The 18464-nt window shown below is 40.6% G+C and overlaps 1 protein-coding gene across 8 annotated transcripts in view; it reads right to left on the bottom strand.

Annotated features, from left to right (window-relative positions):
* The window catches only part of INPP4B (inositol polyphosphate-4-phosphatase type II B), a 270717-nt gene that overhangs the window by 210824 nt on the left and 41429 nt on the right, over positions 1 to 18464 (bottom strand). For 2 of the 8 annotated variants that reach the window (XM_053403297.1, XM_053403298.1), the window contains exon 2: positions 5213 to 5277. The exons of 1 other annotated variant lie outside the window; for it this stretch is intronic. In XM_053403297.1, the coding sequence (XP_053259272.1) occupies positions 5213 to 5230 (18 nt within the window). In that variant the 5' untranslated portion in view covers positions 5231 to 5277. Of the gene's footprint in view, positions 1 to 5212; positions 5278 to 8905; positions 9168 to 18464 lie in introns of those variants that run through there. 5 more of the 8 variants (XM_053403294.1, XM_053403300.1, XM_053403293.1 and 2 more) reach the window with 5 other exon arrangements.

The following is an 18464-nucleotide window of genomic DNA, read 5'->3' as shown; positions in this document are numbered from 1 at the left end:
TTTTTGTCTATAAAATTTCATAGTCTACATTTTTCACTGGCATGCTTTGAAACCCTGCATAACCTTTTCACAGCTTTACAGGTGATTACTATGCATGCCACATCACAACACTTAAAACAAGCCATTATTCTCACATTTTTCCCCTAACACATAAACTGCAATTATTGATTTATGAATCAATCAACAATTTTACTTTGATGCTTTTCTGTCAACTGGTAATAATACATTAAAACCTGTGATATAAGCTGTGAGAATGTAGTTTACATAAAGCTTTTACAAACATTGCAAGAAAGCTTAAAATTACTGGCAATGTGGATATTTCAATTTGCTCATTCATCTTGCCTACCAGCACTCCTGTGCCTAGGAATGCAACTGGTTTATGGAAACGCAATTCATTACAGAGCAAGTCACACAGCAGTACATTCCTCACTTTTTATTTAAATACACTTGATCATTAAGCATATGACTACATTCACCTTCATGCTTGCACAGCTAAGAGCCTTACATTACTTTCAGTCAGACCCCTCAATTCCAGATGGATTAAAAGGTTACCATAAAAATTCACAGCAGCCTTAATATGTCACACAAAACTTGCTTTCAGAGAGAACCATTTTTAATGGTAGTTAGGTTAAAGCAAATGTTTGGCAGCCTCACAATTGTACAAGGAACCCAACCTGAATACCAACCGAAGCAGTATTTAAAATGATCTAAACTTAAACTAAGAAATATGGCTGCCTATATTACCTAGTATCTTGTGGAATTTGCAGGATTTAACAAGTTAATTTATATAAAGCATACAAATTAACTTTGAGCAGGCTTGAAATGCACTTTTCAAAATCCTACACAAAGAATCTGAAGTTTCTAAGCAATATAAATGTACCGTTCATGCACAGGGGCAAATTGAGCTAATAGATGGGAACAGTCCCTACTACTGCATCATTAAGCTGCAAGCTAAGAAGGATATACTACAAATGATAGTAATGATTATTCTAAGGAAATTACTACAGCCTACTGATCACAAATCCACTTTTAAATAAAAACATTAAAGTAGGTTTTAAAACACATACTTCTACACTCATATTTATTCAGGGCCCCATGGAACAATTATTGCACAGAAAAGCCATAATTAGGTTTCATACTCCTTTTGTACCTAAAACAGTGTGCATAAAGCAAATATATAAGCATTCAGAAGTTTGAGAAGCTAGAAAGGTCACATGGAAAGGTTCTCAATGAGATCAAATTTCTAATGCTGAATAGTTTACCGAGAGAGAAATCGTAAGAGTCTGCTAGATAGAAAAAAACATTTTTTTCAGAAACTTAATAATGGTAATTTTGATACCATGAAAGCAACCAACAGCAGACATTTCTCCATGTGAAAAGGTGTGACCTAGATATCTGTGAAATGTCTTAATAGCTGTCTGATTATATAAGCATTTTAAATCCTTCATATGCTATGTAGGAATCGGGAGAAAGGAAAAAGAGAACTCAGCCATATATCTGCATTATCTGAGGTTCCATGACTTGGCACATTCACCAGCTGATCCAGAGCTACCAGCCAATATGTTCGCATAATGTGGTTAGCTATACTTAGTGGTCACAGTAAATGTCCTACATCAAGCATTCATTTGAATATGTGGAAAAAACATTAAGATGGAAGCATCTCCTGAACTAAATCTAGTTCCATACCTTCACTGCATTACTGAAATTTAATCTAACCAGGTTGGCAGGGAATATAGTTACATGCCCTGAATCAAAATAGTTGCTCCACCAGTCACTTAACCATATTTCATGCATTTCTCAAATATGGCCCTCTGCAATAAATAATTTCCAGCCAATATGAAGCAGATAACTGGAAGTGTGTGTACTGAACATGCTTAGGAGAATGAGTGCAATCATGGTGAGAAACCCCAACCGTCAAACCACTGTGAATCTAAACTTATGATATGGTCTATCTCTGTAGATCATGGCATAAGTTAGAAGACTGACATGGCTAAATATGACAAGGGATACCCCACCGTGAACCTTCTGGTGGCCTTGTTATATGTCTGATTCCAGTCTAGTCTCTTGAAAGACATCCAGGCATATCCTGAGTTCCTCACACCCTGTAAAAATTAACACATGGAAATTTAGTTTCCAAGTACAGTGGTACCTCGAGTTAAGTACCGTATTTTTTGCTCTATAAGACTCACTTTTTCCCTCCTAAAAAGTAAGGGGAAATGTGTGTGCGTCTTATGGAGCGAATGCAGGCTGCGCAGCTATCACAGAAGCCAGAACAGCAAGAGGGATTGCTGCTTTCACTGCGCAGCGATCCCTCTTGCTGTTCTGGCTTCTGAGATTCAGAATATTTTTTTCCTTGTTTTCCTCCTCCAAAAACTAGGTGCGTCTTGTGATCTGGTGCGTCTTATAGAGCGAAAAATACGGTACTTAATTTTTTCTGGAGGTCTGTTCTTAACCTGAAACTGTTCTTAACCTGAAGCACCACTTTAGCTAATGGAGCCTCCTGCTGCCGCCGCGCTGCCAGAGCATGATTTCTGTTCTCATCTTGAAGCAAAGTTCTTAAGCCGAGGTACTATTTCTGGGTTAGCAGAGTCTGTAACCTGAAGCGTATGTAACCCAAGGTACCACTGTACAGGATTCTCAACTCCTCAATGGGAGCCATCCACACCATGGCAGAATAATTTGAAGGCAGAGAACAAACTAAGAGGTGGCCAGGTTCAGTTAATGGCTCACTATCACAGCCTTTCATCCTTTTGTTATGCAAACAGGTTGGCCAGTTTTTAGTCATTTTTTCACTAGAATGGGCAAGATGAGAAAAGGGCAGGATGTGTTCATTTCAAGGCCCCTCACTTTCCTACTAGGAGGCATCAGCTAAACATATTAAAAACCCCAGAATCCCAGTAGGCAGTTGGCTCTGCTAGCTTCAACAGAACTTATCCAAACCTCTCAAGGACCAGCATACACATGCTTAAGGCTAGCTATATCCTTCCCTTTCCATTTCTGCCTTGCAAAACCATAATTAGGTTTTATACTAATTCTAGGTTTCTGTGACAAAATTGCCAAGCTCACTTTTCTACAGGCTTTTTAAAAAATAGTTAGCTATTTCTGCCACTTTTTAGATCAAGGTGTGTATGCATTGTGTAAGTTTCTGCCTGCTTAAATTGTAATTTTACTGTCTGAAGCAGCATTTATATATATTCCATCACTTCTATTTCATATAATAAACTAAGTTTTCTTTATTCCTTTGGTGTGTGGGGAACTTCTTGTGGGTAAACACATATTCATAAGTGCAAGTCATAACTCTCGCAAAAGATCCTAAACCTCTTGTTGGTATATGGACACACATGAATGCTTGAACACACATGCTGCTTCATGACCCATATGTAACACTACACATATCCAGTTTTTGTGTGTGTGCACAACCTGTACATATTTAGATTTGCAATGAACTACCTGCTTTCATTTGTACGAGGGTATGACCTGGTCATACGGTTTCCTGAATATGCATAGGATGGAGGCAAGGACACAATGATCTCACCACAATATTCTTAGACACTCACTTACATTGTCTGAAAACTTACTATCCCTATGTGATATACAGTGGTACCTCGGGTTACATAAGCTTCAGGTTACATACGCTTCAGGTTACACACTCCGCTAACCCAGAAATAGTGCTTCAGGTTAAGAACTTTGCTTCAGGATAAGAACAGAAATCGGGCTCCAGCGGCACGGCGGCAGCAGGAGCCCCCATTAGCTAAAGTGGTGCTTCAGGTTAAGAACAGTTTCAGGTTAAGAACGGACCTCCGGAACGAATTAAGTACTTAACCCGAGGTACCACTGTATGAGCATTTTGCCATATGTAGTCCCTATATGTATATCAGCTATGGTGCCCCAGAAGCTAACACACCAGGCCTTCTAGTTAACTAATCCTAGACTTTGTAGACGTGTGTTGTGTCATATTAAGCAATATAGGTTCTATTTGAAATTAATGAGATGCGGAGTGGGAGGTGGAGAAGAGAACCATGTGTACTACTTGAGTTCCTTGGAGGACAGGGCAATACCAAGGAGGTAGGTAAACTTAATTCAGACATTATGTCAACTCATGGTTAAGGAAGGTAAATAATCAGAAAGAAATCCAGAATTAAAAAAAAAATCCCACCATTGTCTGAAATGGATTTGCAAGTCATGGTTTGTGCTTACTGTACTTTGGTGTGAAATATGAACTGACAATCCACAGTTAGAGTCATAGTGTGGCATGATGTCTGAACTGAGCCTCCAGAAGACAACTGACCTAGATTATCTGTTTTCATTTTCATTTTTTATATGTATAATTTTCAAAGAAGGAGAAAACCACCTGAAAATAGCCTTTACACTGCTGCAATCATGCTACAAGTTATACAATTTTATTTTCAGTAGAAATTAATCCCTCCAAATAAACATTTACTGAAGCTATTTGTGGCAGGAGATAGCGACAAAGACAGATTCCACCAATGTTTGCTACAGATAAAGTTATCTGAATCTCATATTAGCAGTTCTGGCTTATCTGACCCCTCCAAAAATTATAATATCTGAACCAGACAAAAATAACAATTAGCTTCTCACTTTCTATTGCCATGACTCCAAATGTGTCAAGGTTTGTCAATTGTGAAAGATAATGAAAATAGTTAAACCTCTCATTCCTTGTTTCTTTTCCCAAAATCCCAAGATTTAAAACTTGAATTAAAAATTGGTTCTGAAAGCTTCTTTTAACTGAATCAAAAGAAAGGCAAATATACACAACTACTTTCTCCTAGAACGGACACTATTGTAAGAATAATATTCAGCACAAACAGCCCCAGAAGAGCATTACAGAGCTCCCCAATTCTATCTTTCTGTAACAATAGTAGGAATTAAAATGTGCATTCTGCAGTCAATAAAAGTCTGCTGGAGTATTCTGGATTGACATCTTCTTTTACACATCAAATTAGGACACTGTTTGGCCTCAAGTCATTTCTGATGCAGCCAATCATTCAGTAGCATTGTTGATGCTACTGAGGAATGTCTCACATTTTATAAACAGCCATAAAGGTAAACAGAAGGTAATGTTTAGACTACTGCCAAGAATACTGAATATTTCTATCCATAGAATCATACCAAGGGGTTTTAAAAAAGTAAAAAGAATTGCATAAATTCAGAAAAAGGCACAAATATGAAGGAAAAGAAAGAAATGAATTACCTTATTCTTATTTTTCATTAGAAAGAGCAGATTTCCTTTCAGACGACACCATCTCTCTCTTGGCTCTGCATGCAAAAGCAGCATAGTATTAATAATGATGATGATGATGAAGATAACAATAAATAATACCCTGCTCTCTTCATATATTTCTTCTTAAAGAAGATGCATTTCTAATGACGTTTAATGGGGAAGTCATTAATGAAAAATCAGCTTCACTTGGCAGCTGACTTATAACATGCTGCTAAATGTCAGATTAACTTCCCAGAAGCTTTCAGTTATCCTGCAGCTGACAGAATTAGAGACTGCAGCATACACTCGGTGATGATTTCTTTTGCTTTGTTCCATTTTGCAAAAGGGACACAGACTGGCTCTTTTGCACGAGACAACCATGCAAACCTTGCTTCAGCAGATGAACCTTACTGGGAAAACTCAATATTTATTCTTTTCACTGGGTTGTTACAGAATTAATTGATTTATTTTACTCTAAACAACACACACCGTACAGGCAATATTTGGATTATTTTTGTCATTTCTAAAAACATCAACACAGTGGTATGAGGACATAAGCGCAGGATGAGGTCCTCTGCATGACAGGGTGGGCTAGAATTAAGCTTGTCTTCAGAGATTAACACACTGTGTTAAAAACCAGTGCCAGCTAGAAGCTTTTTAAAGCTGGTCCCCCCCATAAGATGGCGTTCAATATAAAAAGGTAAAGGGACCCCTCACAATTAAGTCCAGTCGCGAACGACTCTGGGGTTGCGGCGCTCATTGGCTTTATAGGCCGAGGGAGCCAGTGTTTGTCTGCTTCCAGGTCTTGTGGCCAGCATGACTAAGTCGCTTTTGGTGAAACCAGAGCAGTGCACGGAAACGCCGTTTACCTTCCCGCTGGAGCAGTACCTATTTACCTACTTGCACTGTGTGCTTTCGAACTGCTAGGTTGGCAGGAGCTGGGACCAAACAATGGGAGCTCACCTCGTCACGGGGATTCGAACCACCGAACTTTTGATCGGCAAGCCCAAGATGCACAGTGGTTTAACCAACAGTGCCACCAGTGTCCCTGTTCAATATAACTAATACCTATTACAACAACAGAGACTTTTGTCACTTTAAAAGTGTAGTGTAGTCCACAAAAACATATGCCATGATAGATTTGCGGATCTTTAAGGTACCAAAATACCTTATCCAAGTTGACAGGTGTGTATAAACATAGTTGTGTTGGAAGAGGGGTTGTAATCAGGTGGGTTACAAGGAAATGAAATGCCGAAAGTACAGACTTGGATATGATAGAACTCAAATGCATCTGAAACCGTTACTGTAACCATTGACAAAGCAAGGCTGAAAACACAAACATCCTGGTATTGGAAGCTAATTAATGTCCCTAGTGAGTTAAAAAAAACCATTAACCTGATTCAGGCCACAGATAGAAATGAACTTGATGGGTGGGGTAATAGAAAAATCCAACTATCTTCAGAAAACTGATCTCCTACATCAGTTATTGCAAAATAAATGAAATTTCCATATGCTTCAACTGCCTGTTTATCATGAACAGTCCCTATGTCGTAAGCTCTGTTCCATATTTTTGACTTTTGGGAATCCCTTGTTCAAATATGTTAACAGGCAATACTGCACTACCACTGCCATCCTCCATGGGGTTAAAGCTTCCTCCACATGATCTCTAGAAGTTAAAACTCTGGGTCTACAATCCCATATTTATTTACCTGGGAGTACGGCAAGTCCTACTGAACTCAGTGGGGTTTCATTCTGATTCAACATGTTTAGGACTGCACTGTGAATGGAGATTGGCTGTGTCTCATCTCTAGTACACACTAGAGTGAAATAGTAGGTTAGGCTACATTTTGTACTGCTGATAATGTATTCTCTTTTTGCTAGTAGATGTTTTACAGAAAAACAACCATTCTCTTAGCTTATAAATCACAGGGGTAGGTACAGAGTTCAATGAATAAGGAATGCAGTGGACAATTTACACCAGTATGCAATGGGGAGCAGGGTGAGGCTTGCAAAATTCTCTTTGGCATGAAATTAGGAGAGTTGCACAGAAGGTATTTTTGTCAGTGAAATGTAGGCTGGTATGAATTTCTAGCACTGCCTGCAGCAAAAATATGGGGTTCTATCCATTACTGCCTGTGCAGAATTCTGCTCACACAATGGAACTTTCCATTCCTCTCCTCCCCCTGCAAGCCCCCAAAATTTGCTCCAGAGGGTGCTCCAACTCTCTGCAGCAGATTTTGAGGTGGGAGGCTGCAGGACTCCAGAGAGAAATGAGAAGTTCTGTTGTGCAAGTAGAAATTTGTAACAAAAGTGGAACAAGAGCATTAGGTACAACCTATTGTACCTATTTTGTGTAATGCATTTTTTCTAATTTTGTCTTGGTTGTTTGAAATGTATGAGGGTGAGTTTATTCTGTTGTTATCTGCTGTTATTTTGTTGATAGTATGTTGCATATGTGAAGTGGATTCTTGATTTATTTATTTTTTACTTGTTCTTGGTTATGTTTTGAATTGTAGATTTTTTCTCAGTCTTCTTCGGCCCAGACTATGTCTGTTTATTGTCTAAATCGAATTATTTTATCAAACAGGTATTTCCGGCTTGTGAGAATGACCTTGGAGAGTGCCAGCTGTGCCGCGCTCTAGGATCCGGGGTCCTGCTGCTTGCACCTTGATGCTAGCTGACAAATCTTGGGAGATCTGCGGGTCTACGAGACAGTGCTCCCCCACCCTGGGGATCTGCCAGGGTGAATTACCCCCATATCAACCCTGAATTACTGGCATGGCTGAGGTCCGATCGTGTGGGAGTCAGCCATTTCTCACCGCCGGAAACAGGAAGCAGTTATGTTTTGAATTGTGATAGGATGACAATGTGCCATTTAATGTATTTGTTGACATTTCTGCGGGTTGCGAACCACCACATGGAAATGAATGTGGAACAGAGCTAAACAAATTTAAAATGAAACAAAAATGAAAAACAGATCTGAACATTTCAAGCCCAAATATAGTGATGGTTCCAAAGACAATGACAAGATGGAGTGGATAAGGACAACTTTGTACTCTTACTTGCAAATAAAATAAAAACAAAGAGGAAGGTGTGCAAAATAGGCAAATGCATGCAAATTAGTTCAATTTAAGAGGCCACAGAACTCAACTTTTCTTGGCCCAGAATTAGGTTAGTTCCATTAAGTGTTTTGACCATCTTGTTGTAGTTGTTAGCATCAAACCAAATGTACTGAGGGAAGAACAAGGGCTGGAAGTGAAAATGTATAGGCCTTCCCATTCATTTTAGCAGCCCCTTGCACTGCCTGTGCTCCTAAACATGCATAGCACCCAGAAACTAAGCAGAGGCCTGTTTCTCCCCAGCATGCAGAAAGCGTGCAACTTGATAAGTAGTTTGATATAACACACAAGAAGAGAACTTCTCTCATTCCCCTATGTAAATTAATCCAGTTAGCAACCAGCAGCAGGACTATTACTTTCATCTTTGTTTGCACATACCAGTGAGAGTCTAATCCACCATAGCTATGGCAGAAAAGCAATTACTTAGAAGGTGTTTAGGAGCACTCAGCCATTAGCAATGAAGAAAACGGATTATACCAGCACATCTGTGAATACTAAAACAGTGAGCAGACAACAGCTGCCAAACATACATGCACAGACAATTGCCAATGCCAACTATTTTTACCTATACATTTACCATCCCTTAGCATTCTGCATATGGTCAGTTTTCCTTCCTTGTCAAAACAAGATGATGGCCTTCTAGCCAGAGAAATCAATTCTTTGACATTGTATTGCATCTGGCTGATCGTGAAGAAGATGAAGAGGAAATGGATGATAAGAGGGATGCTAACGAACTGGTTGAAAGTGAGCAAGATCTTTTCAGCAGACAAGGCCAACTGCAACATTAAAACAAAAACATAAAGGTGTAGTACAAAATTGCATGCTGATGTCTTTCCATAGCTTTTCTTAGGGTTGCTAGCTAGATGTTGTTGTTCTAATGTACCTGCCTAGCTGCCTGGGATTTCATGTATCGAGTCATCAATTAAATCTGCATAAGCTTCCATATGAACACAACATTTCTGAGTCAAAAGTCCCATTCTTTAAATTTTTGGATGATTGCATATCACAGATGGCACCACTTTAGAAGACACATTCCCTTATGTACAAAAGAGGAGAAACATATCTTCCAAGGTACTGCCTGTCACCTGCAGCTTTGTAAGTGTTCTTATTAGACACAATTAACATATATATATATATATATATATATATATATATATATATATGGTAGCTCAAAACAGCTAGAGGACAGCAGGTTGAGGAAAAGTGGTCACAAATCCACAGATTTCAATTAGTCTACCTTAAACAGAATACAGCTTTACTTCTATAACCACTTACCTGGCAGTAATCCCACTGAACTCCATTGAATGTACTACGTGTGTGTGTGTGTGTGTGTGTGTGTGTGTGTGTGTGTGTATGATTGCTTAATCAATTGCTGAATCTTCTAAACAATGAATTAACTAAAAGGTCATAGTTCTAGTTTTTTCTTGAACTGTAGTTCCTGAGTACAGGCAGTTGTGGGGGTCTTGCTTATCCTAGAGTGAACATCTAATATTGCAACAGTCTAGAAGGTCCCTCTAGCGTCCCTCTTTTTGCTGCTGAACTACTGCTCCCTTCATCACTGACCATTGTCCATGCTGGCTGGGGCTTATGGGAGATGCAGTCCAACAACATCTGGGGAACACTGGGGTTGACATTTACATGGTAGATATCATGTTGCAGAGATCAAGTTTGGCCACTTTTTTTAACAACTGGTGCACCATCTTTTTAAAGGCTAAATGTCAGAGACCTTCTAATGTTGTACAATTTCTCAATGGAGATGTGGCCATCAAAAATATTATTAGGTCTTTAGAAATAAGACTTATGCTCACCTCCAAACAACAAAAATGCTGTTCTGCAACCAGTCTGAATATTTTGTTTAGTAATCCATGCTGTTACAAAAAACCCCACAACAACCCCCCCACACCCAATTCTTATTACATGTTCCCATTCACACCAGATGTGCCCCTTGGTTTTCAGACATGGTGAGTTCAGTGCTGATTAAACTCACACAACAGTACTGCTGCAATCTAATTCACAGCCCTCAAGCCTGCATTTCTTACAACAACCACACTGGGTAATCAATAATGGAACGCCTGGGGTTACATGCAGTTATAACCTTGAAACAGTGCAAGTCAGGGTCCTAAGAGTTACAAACTAGGAGCCCATAGTTTATTTAAAGCATGGTTTCAAAGGAAAGATCTTTGTAGCTCCAGAATCTAGAAATGATCTTAATCGCTATGGAAAAAATGACACTCTTGGCTCCAGGTACCATATAGTGGCTGGGTGAGAAAGGATATATGCAGGTTGATGGAGGCAGACCAAGAGGCAATCACTAGTGGATAAAGCATGAGTCTCTCAGTATCAGGGTCATGGATTCAAGTCCTGCACTGATTCCTGCATTGCAGGGTGTTGGACTAGATGACCGTTGTGGTCCCTTCCAATTCTACAATTCTATAATTGCAGCTGCCTATATTATTAGCACATCTCTCTTCCCTGATGTAAGCACATTTAGCTTGACACCTTCTCTCCCTCCCTCATCAAACGGTAGGGTAAATCAGTTGCTAAAAGACTGAGTAAGATTTCTCCTCTCAACCTGCACTGCCATGGCAGGGTTCTTACCTGATCAAGGGGGAACATGGCAACTAAGATAAATTCAGTTCAATAATATAATCACACTCAGCACAGACAAAAAATAAGAGCAAAGAAAGAATGGCGAGGCCCAACCTTTTTGAGCCTTGAGGCACATTTTGAAATCTAATGAACTGTTGTGGGCATAAAGGTAAAGGTAAAGGGACCCCTGACCGTTAGGTCCAGTTGTGAACGACTCTGGGGTTACGGCACTCGTCTCGCCTTACTGGCTGAGGGAACCGGCGTACAGCTTCTGGGTCATGTGGCCAGCATGACTAAGCCGCTTCTTTACCTTCCCACCGGAGCGGTACCTATTTATCTATTTGCACTTTGACGTGCTTTAACTGCTAGATTGGAAGGAGCAGGGTCCGAACAACAGGAGCTAACCCCATTGAGGGGATTCAAACCACCGACCTTCTGAGCTGCAAGCCCAAGGCTCAATGGTTTAACGCACAGCGCCACCCACGTCTCCTGTTGAGGGCATAACTCACCACAAACCACATACAACGGGAACAAAAAAACAGGCAACCGCCACTCCTGCGAAGGCCAACTCCACAAATGATCCCTTGCAAAAGGCAAAAGCCTCACGTTAAACAAAATAAAAATAGGAGCAGGGAACCTTGGCAGGTGTCAATGGGAATGTCTGTGGGCACTACACAAACTTCCACTTGAAACCATATAGTTTAGTGAAGGGGGTTTCATCAGACCAGTCTATTGGGGCAGCCGGATCAGAAAAATGGATCAGGAACACCCTTGGAACTTCCCTGACTCATACAATCAGAGTTTGTTGGCTCAGCTTAGAAAGGTTGCCTCACATAGGTACACCCTTAGTATACCAGGAGCTGTGCAAAATGAATTATAGGATGCACTGAGCTGACCACTTCGGATAAACAGAGTTGAAGTTCCCCAGCAATCTGTATTTGTTAATGGGAAAGCTCACTGGCACAGTTGGATCAGGTGAAGTAATGTTTTGCTGCAGATCCAAACAATCCTCTTTATTCACTGATGCATCCACAATAATCACACAGTGGAAGCCAAAAACAGTGTTGCGTAAGTGAGTACTCAAACCAAACTAGAGCAAGCTGTTGAATTTTTTAAAGCTACACCACACTTTATTTGTAAATGTCAGAATCAACAGCTGTCGCCACTAATAAAAACAGACAAACATTGCTTTACTGATACAACCCTTGGTCACAGCCACTCATTCTCGCAACATAACTTTATAAAACCACCATTTCCCTATAAAGCAATCACCTTTCTCTCCCCACCGCACAAAAAATAAAAATAAAAAATGCATCCACCAAGGATCCATATTTCTAGAAAAGAATTTGAATAAATAATAAACAGCATTTTGCTGGTTTAGGATGACTGCCAAGCGGAAGCAGCTTTAAAGCAAAAGCTCAAAGCTATGGCTGCAGGGAGGTCAGCAGTGGCAAAATCAAATGTTCCTGCCTCTTTTCATGGTGATTTGCATAGTACTAAAATAAAGCTTTGAACATATTCTTCCAAACTTTCATTTTTTCCCCCGGCTGAATACTTGGAATATCTCTTCAGCACTCACAAAATCAGATCTCAGTGTTTCAGTGCTCTACTTAGCTGGGTTTAATTCAAAGCAGTTAGATTTGGTATTAACGTTACTGCAAATGTACTTTTTAGATTGCATAGGTTCTCAGTATCTCATAAGTTTTAACTGTTCTGGTTTTCACTGTCAGTCTATTATGGTCCTCCTGTTGCATGAAACCGATTAGTCATTCATTTCTTTAAAAACAAACAAACCATCCCAAGACAATTTTGTAGGTATGTCCTCACGTGAATCAGCTATCCTTTCCTGCCCAATCTAACTTTGCTTTCAGATCAGCAAGTCTTTCATTGGAATCAATCCATTCTCTGTGGACGCAAGTAAATACCCTATGCTAATGATGGATAATATTCCTTTCAATAAATGGCAGCTGAAAGGTATTGGGCCTAGTCACAACGAGACAAAGTAAATAATATGCTTCTATTTATTCCAAATGGAGAGAAACAACACATGACTTATCCTTATGTCCAATTTCTGTTCATACATGCAGCAAACAACTGGTGCAATATAATTACCACCCTAGTAACAAAACACCTACCTAATTCTTGGCCAGTTAGAGTTCAGACAACACAGTTTGGAATATGCAAGCCAGGTGCTTCAAATCATGCCAGGTGCCCTGAATAAAGGTAAAAACCTGAGTGGATTGAGATTTTTTAAGTCCTCACAATGTCCCATAGTGCTTTCATCTCAGCTGTACAACCACAGATGAGTTACAAATTATATTAATATGTAGCTCTTCACTACTTCAAGATTAAGAGAAAAATGTAAACAGCTAAAACTATTTCCGACCGCATTAAGAAGAAACCTTTTAAACGGTCAAAGCATACATAAAATTAAAAATGTTAGGCAAGCTGTGAGATTACTGAACATTTTAAAACGCTATGGTTTGATTGTGATCTATTTAAATTGCCAGAAGATATGGAGTAGCTTGTCATGTTAATGGAGACAAAGTACAAAATTTTAGAGTGTCTTCTACAGCCCAGTAAGATTATGTTCAGAGAAACTGATGAAAATTAAGACTTCCTTCCACTTATTGAAGAAAGGAGTAATCTTGGCATAGGATTTTCTAAGCTTCAGAACAGCATGTGGGTTTGACTGCAGACGGATATCCTTCATAAAGGAAACAGGTGCCTGATCTAGCACGCTTAAAGCCCTAGATCACAACATTCAAACATATGAAGACAACCAAAGGGGAATTTAAGACATGTAACATTATAATCCACATATCTTCGGTTTGCTCCTGTGTTATGTAGTGGTATGATGTACCAAACACAAGCGGGAGGAGAAGAGAAATTGCAACACACATTTCAAAAATAAGCAAAAGCTTTCTGGAAGTTCCATTTATTTATTGGATCTTTATATACACCATTTGCCATATGCTCACAGAATGGTGTACAACAAATTGAAACGAACCAATATATATTTCTGAAAATCAGTAGTAATATCCTCATCCTTAACTAAAAAAAGAGACGATAGCATAAAATAGAAGCAAACTGACCTCAGTGAATCACGCCACCTTCCCGCCAAAGCCCTGGAGATAGAGGCATGTCTTCCTCTGCTTCTTGAAAGAATAGAACACTGAGGTGAGAAGACACACCTCGGTGAGGAGATCATTCCCAAAATTTAGAGCTGTTGAGAAGACTCTGTTGCAATGCTGTCAATAGCAATTTGTCACTTCTTCGGATGGCTAAAGGTGTTACCATCACTTTTATTAATTTTCTATTTATGTTTGTTTCATTGTCAGTTTATATTAAATACAACTTTACCTGTTCAATCTACATTACACGCTCTTTCTCCACCCCCTCCCTATCTCTCATTTATATTCCATATGTTTGTCTCATTTTCAATTCAACTGTCCAAATAAATAAAAGGAAAGCTAAATGCAGAAGGGTCAGAGCATCTGAAGTAGCAATGGAGTCATGGGGGTAGGGCAGAGAGAAAGTCAGTGCAGGGAGAAAGAAGGACAAGGAGAGCCAGTGTGGTATAGAGGTTAAGAGCAGTAGACTCGTAATCTGGGGAACCGGGTTCGCGTCTCCGCTCCTCCACATGCAGCTGCTGGGTGACCTTGGGCTAGTCACACTTCTCTGAAGTCTCTCAGCCCCACTCACCTCACAGAGTGTTTGTGGTGGGGGAGGAAGGGAAAGGAGAATGTTAGCCGCTTTGAGACTCGCTCGGGTAGTGATAAAGCGGGATATCAAATCCAAACTCTTCTTCTTCTTCAAGGGCAATGCTTATCGGGGGGACGGACCTGTTGCCCTTTCATATTATTATTATTAATAGGATTATTAGCATAGCCCAACTGTTCTATTTTAAACTTGTTCTCCCTTGTACTGAATGAGTAAAATGACTCATGTTGTTCTCAAATACAATTTTACAGAATGTGTTCTTCTGTGGATAAAGCAGCATGGCCTAGCCTACAATGCTGACAAACAATCAAAGCAACAGCTCTAGAGCAGGCAGGAGCTATCTATATCAGTAATAGGAGAACAGTAAATTTTATAGTGTTTCATTTCCCCTTCATGTTAAACTAAGGCCATAGCACTAACCTCTAGGAGCTGTGTCATTTTGCAGCGATGATGTAGCAGCTTCAAGAAATTACAGCAGTAATGCTCAAAATGGAGGTGGGGTTAATGTTCTCCATGACAGTATTTTTTCAAAGCCTATTTTCTGGAACTAGTGTCTTAAGGTGTAGGGAAGAGGGGATTTTCAACTCTTACAACTCATCAATATTTGGACACACATCCAGAAGCAAAAAACAACAACTAACCCCCCACAGTTAGCTAGGGACACATCGTTTACTGCCCATTTCTGGGTACTACAGCATGAAATGAAAGTTTTCAGTGTCTTTTCAGTTTACTGCAGAGTGCAATCATTGTTTAAGGCCTCAAGTTTTGATGCTTTATTACTGTGGATATAAACTTTCTCTCCTCTCCACTAAAGTTTACAGCAGCTCTTCTGCTGCTGCAAGACAAGAAATACTGTTATCGGCCACTCCCTGAAATGTACCAGCTATTTCTCCTGGAGCCAAACTATACATTGCAGCACAATGTGCATGAGGGTAGTTGGACACCTCTCTCTTCCATCCCAGAAAAAGCTTCTTCATGAGTTGGGTGATTACAGCAGAGAAGCAACGGGGAGGGGCGCTTAATAAACCCCCACACCAGAAATTCATGTTTACCCCATCATCTCTTATGAAGAAACTTTTCTTACCTCATCTACAAAAAAGCCATCAGGTTATGGTTACATGAATTTGCATTTAATCTGGCCCTAAGTGCTCATCCAGATGCTTTCATTGAGCAGCCAAGTGTCGTCTTTCTTTCCAAACAGTCCAGTATGTCAATGGCTGCCTGGAACTGTGCCATCTCTCCATTTGTCTGGTAGCACCCAGCAGACGTGCAGGATGATGACACTGTGGCCAGTCTTTGCTTTAAACCTGGGGCCCCTCTAGGCTAGTGTTTTTTGCAGGTGTAATCTGCAACGTGTCGTTGACACAATAATGATGCATTAGTGGTGGGTTTACACTGGACAACCCATCATTCCATTTCATTAGTTCTGTGATGTTCCCCAGAGTTTTATTATTACTGACATCTGGAGGAGGACTGCTTTGCTATAGAACAACGGAAGTGAGGCCCAAAAAATCCCAGGGTGCTTACGGTATGGAAATTTTAACAGGAAGTTGCAGGGTCCACACTGACTGGAAAGGAAGCAATGTTTGTGAAGCAGGAGCAAACAGTATTGAAGGTGTGATCATATATATATCAACCCCAATACCATCATGAGCACAATTAATCATAAATCTACAATAAAAAATACACACAGAGAGGCCCCTAATCCAGCGAGCAGCATTTGAGCTGCCACTGTTTTCTTGCTGCTGCTGAAGCACCAACTAAAACCTCAAAATGTCCATGAAATGGTAGGAAAAACAGCGTCATTCCATTTCCTTTCCAGAAACAGCATACAGAAAAGTGGATAGAAAACCCTATATAGGGCCAGTCGTTTCTGTTTCCATATACTGACCTTGAAAAAAAAGCAGGAAAGAATGTTATTTTCTTCTTAGGAGCATGTTGAAGTTTGAGTTTATGCATACAAAGCATTGGTACAAGCCTGTAGCTCAGGTGAGAGGCGGAGAGAGAAGAGAAATGAAAAATCACCAATGGCTACTTCATCTCATAGTGCGAATTCCACCCACCCACTCAGAGAGCACCATGAACCACTGCCACGGCACACTATTTGTTTTGAATTTAAGGAGAAGGAGTAATGATGTGTTGAATTAATTCCTCCATTAATCAGTCAACATAAATGGATTTTGGAGCAGGATCATCTGGGTGAGAAATTAATTGGGGCAATGGATGAATTAATGAAAGTGCTGATTTGGGTGGTCTGAGGTAGGGTGGAAATTAACTGAATTATTTATTTGGGATTGTTTTAATGTAGAAATAAATGGCTTCCTTGAGGAAATTTGAATTCTAATAATTTTGCATTTTCATGCATAAATTAGAATATGCAGATTTGTGTCTTCTTCTTCCATGGTGCCTATCCTACCTTTTGGCCACACTAGTGAACTCACTAGAAGATTTCTACTCATGCTAGACAGAGCCGACACAGTTTATTGCAGGTGGTGGTTGCAGTTTGCACAGCTGACTTGCCACACTCACTGTAAGAGTGCCCTACGGAAAAGATACCTGCATTTTCCCAGGCCCTTCCTGTGCTCACAACACACTGGGAGCCTGAGAAGCCACAGCTCAGGGTCATCTGCATAGAAGCCCTCCTGGAATACAGAATGTGCCGAAGACATAACATAAGGGACCTACTTTTCTGTCTTGCATGGCAATGGGAGAGAGCCATAGCTCAGTTGTAGAGCATCTGCTGTGGATGTAGAAAGCCGCAGATTCATCCTCAGCATCCCCAGGTAGGGCGAGGAATACATGGGAACTATTGCCATCAAAGTCGGGCAATACTGAGCTCAATGGACCAATAGACTGACTTGGTATGTTCCAAATTAGGAGGCCTTGGCGGGAATGGTTTATGATGTTACCAGGGCTTTTTTTCATGGAGAATTCACGGGAACTCAGTTCCTGCACCTCTCAGGTGGGTGCCATTGCTATTCTAAGAGAACAAGGGAGAAGTTCATGCTGACTTCCGGCCATAGCTGTCAACTTACAGATTTGAAAATAAGGGACCAGCAGCCAAAATAAGGGAACTGCAGCCTCACCTGTTCCAGGCAGTCCAGTCTTCCTGTCCTCCTGCAGTCTGGTCAAACTCATGCTGGTAGCTTCGAGAACACTGTCCAACCAACTTTGTAACCAGAGGTTCAGCTGAATAGAATCTGAATCACATGCACCACAAGGCCTATGCAGCCTCAACTTAAGATGGCTCCCCAGCCTGGCTTTGCACTGCAATGTTTGCAGCAGCACGTGCAACAAAATGGCGTCCAGCATTCAAAAAACCCCTCAGCTTGCATTAACTAGCCACACACAAGGCATGCAAGCTCCACCCCCCAGTCGTTCTTAGACTTCTTATTGGGTGAGCAACACAGCCAAGCAACACAGTTGGAGCCTCCCTCCTCCCTGGCTGGCAGGGAGGGAGGGAGGGAGGGAGAGGAGCTGCTTCCTTTGAAATTTAAGGGACATCCTTTAAGGGACATTTAAGGGACATCCATCAATAAGGGACAGCGGCGGGACATGGCGCTGGAATAAGGGACTGTCCCTTCAAATAAGGGACACTTGACAGCTATGCTTCCAGCACCTCTTTTTCTAGAAAAATAGCACTGGATGCTACCATTCCCAAAACAAATGTGCTGTGCATGTTCCCCTTCAGTCCTGGTACGTGCACTCAGTTCAGCTCATCTTGTCACTTGTGAAGACTGCCCTTCATTCAGAGACACTCTATTCTACCCATGAAAGGAGCTTTTAGCAAACAATTATGTGGTATCTGCTGC

This window comes from Podarcis raffonei, chromosome 9 (assembly GCF_027172205.1).
Source record: "Podarcis raffonei isolate rPodRaf1 chromosome 9, rPodRaf1.pri, whole genome shotgun sequence".
Lineage (NCBI taxonomy): Eukaryota > Metazoa > Chordata > Lepidosauria > Squamata > Lacertidae > Podarcis > Podarcis raffonei.
This window is presented reverse-complemented; position numbering and strand designations above follow the sequence as displayed.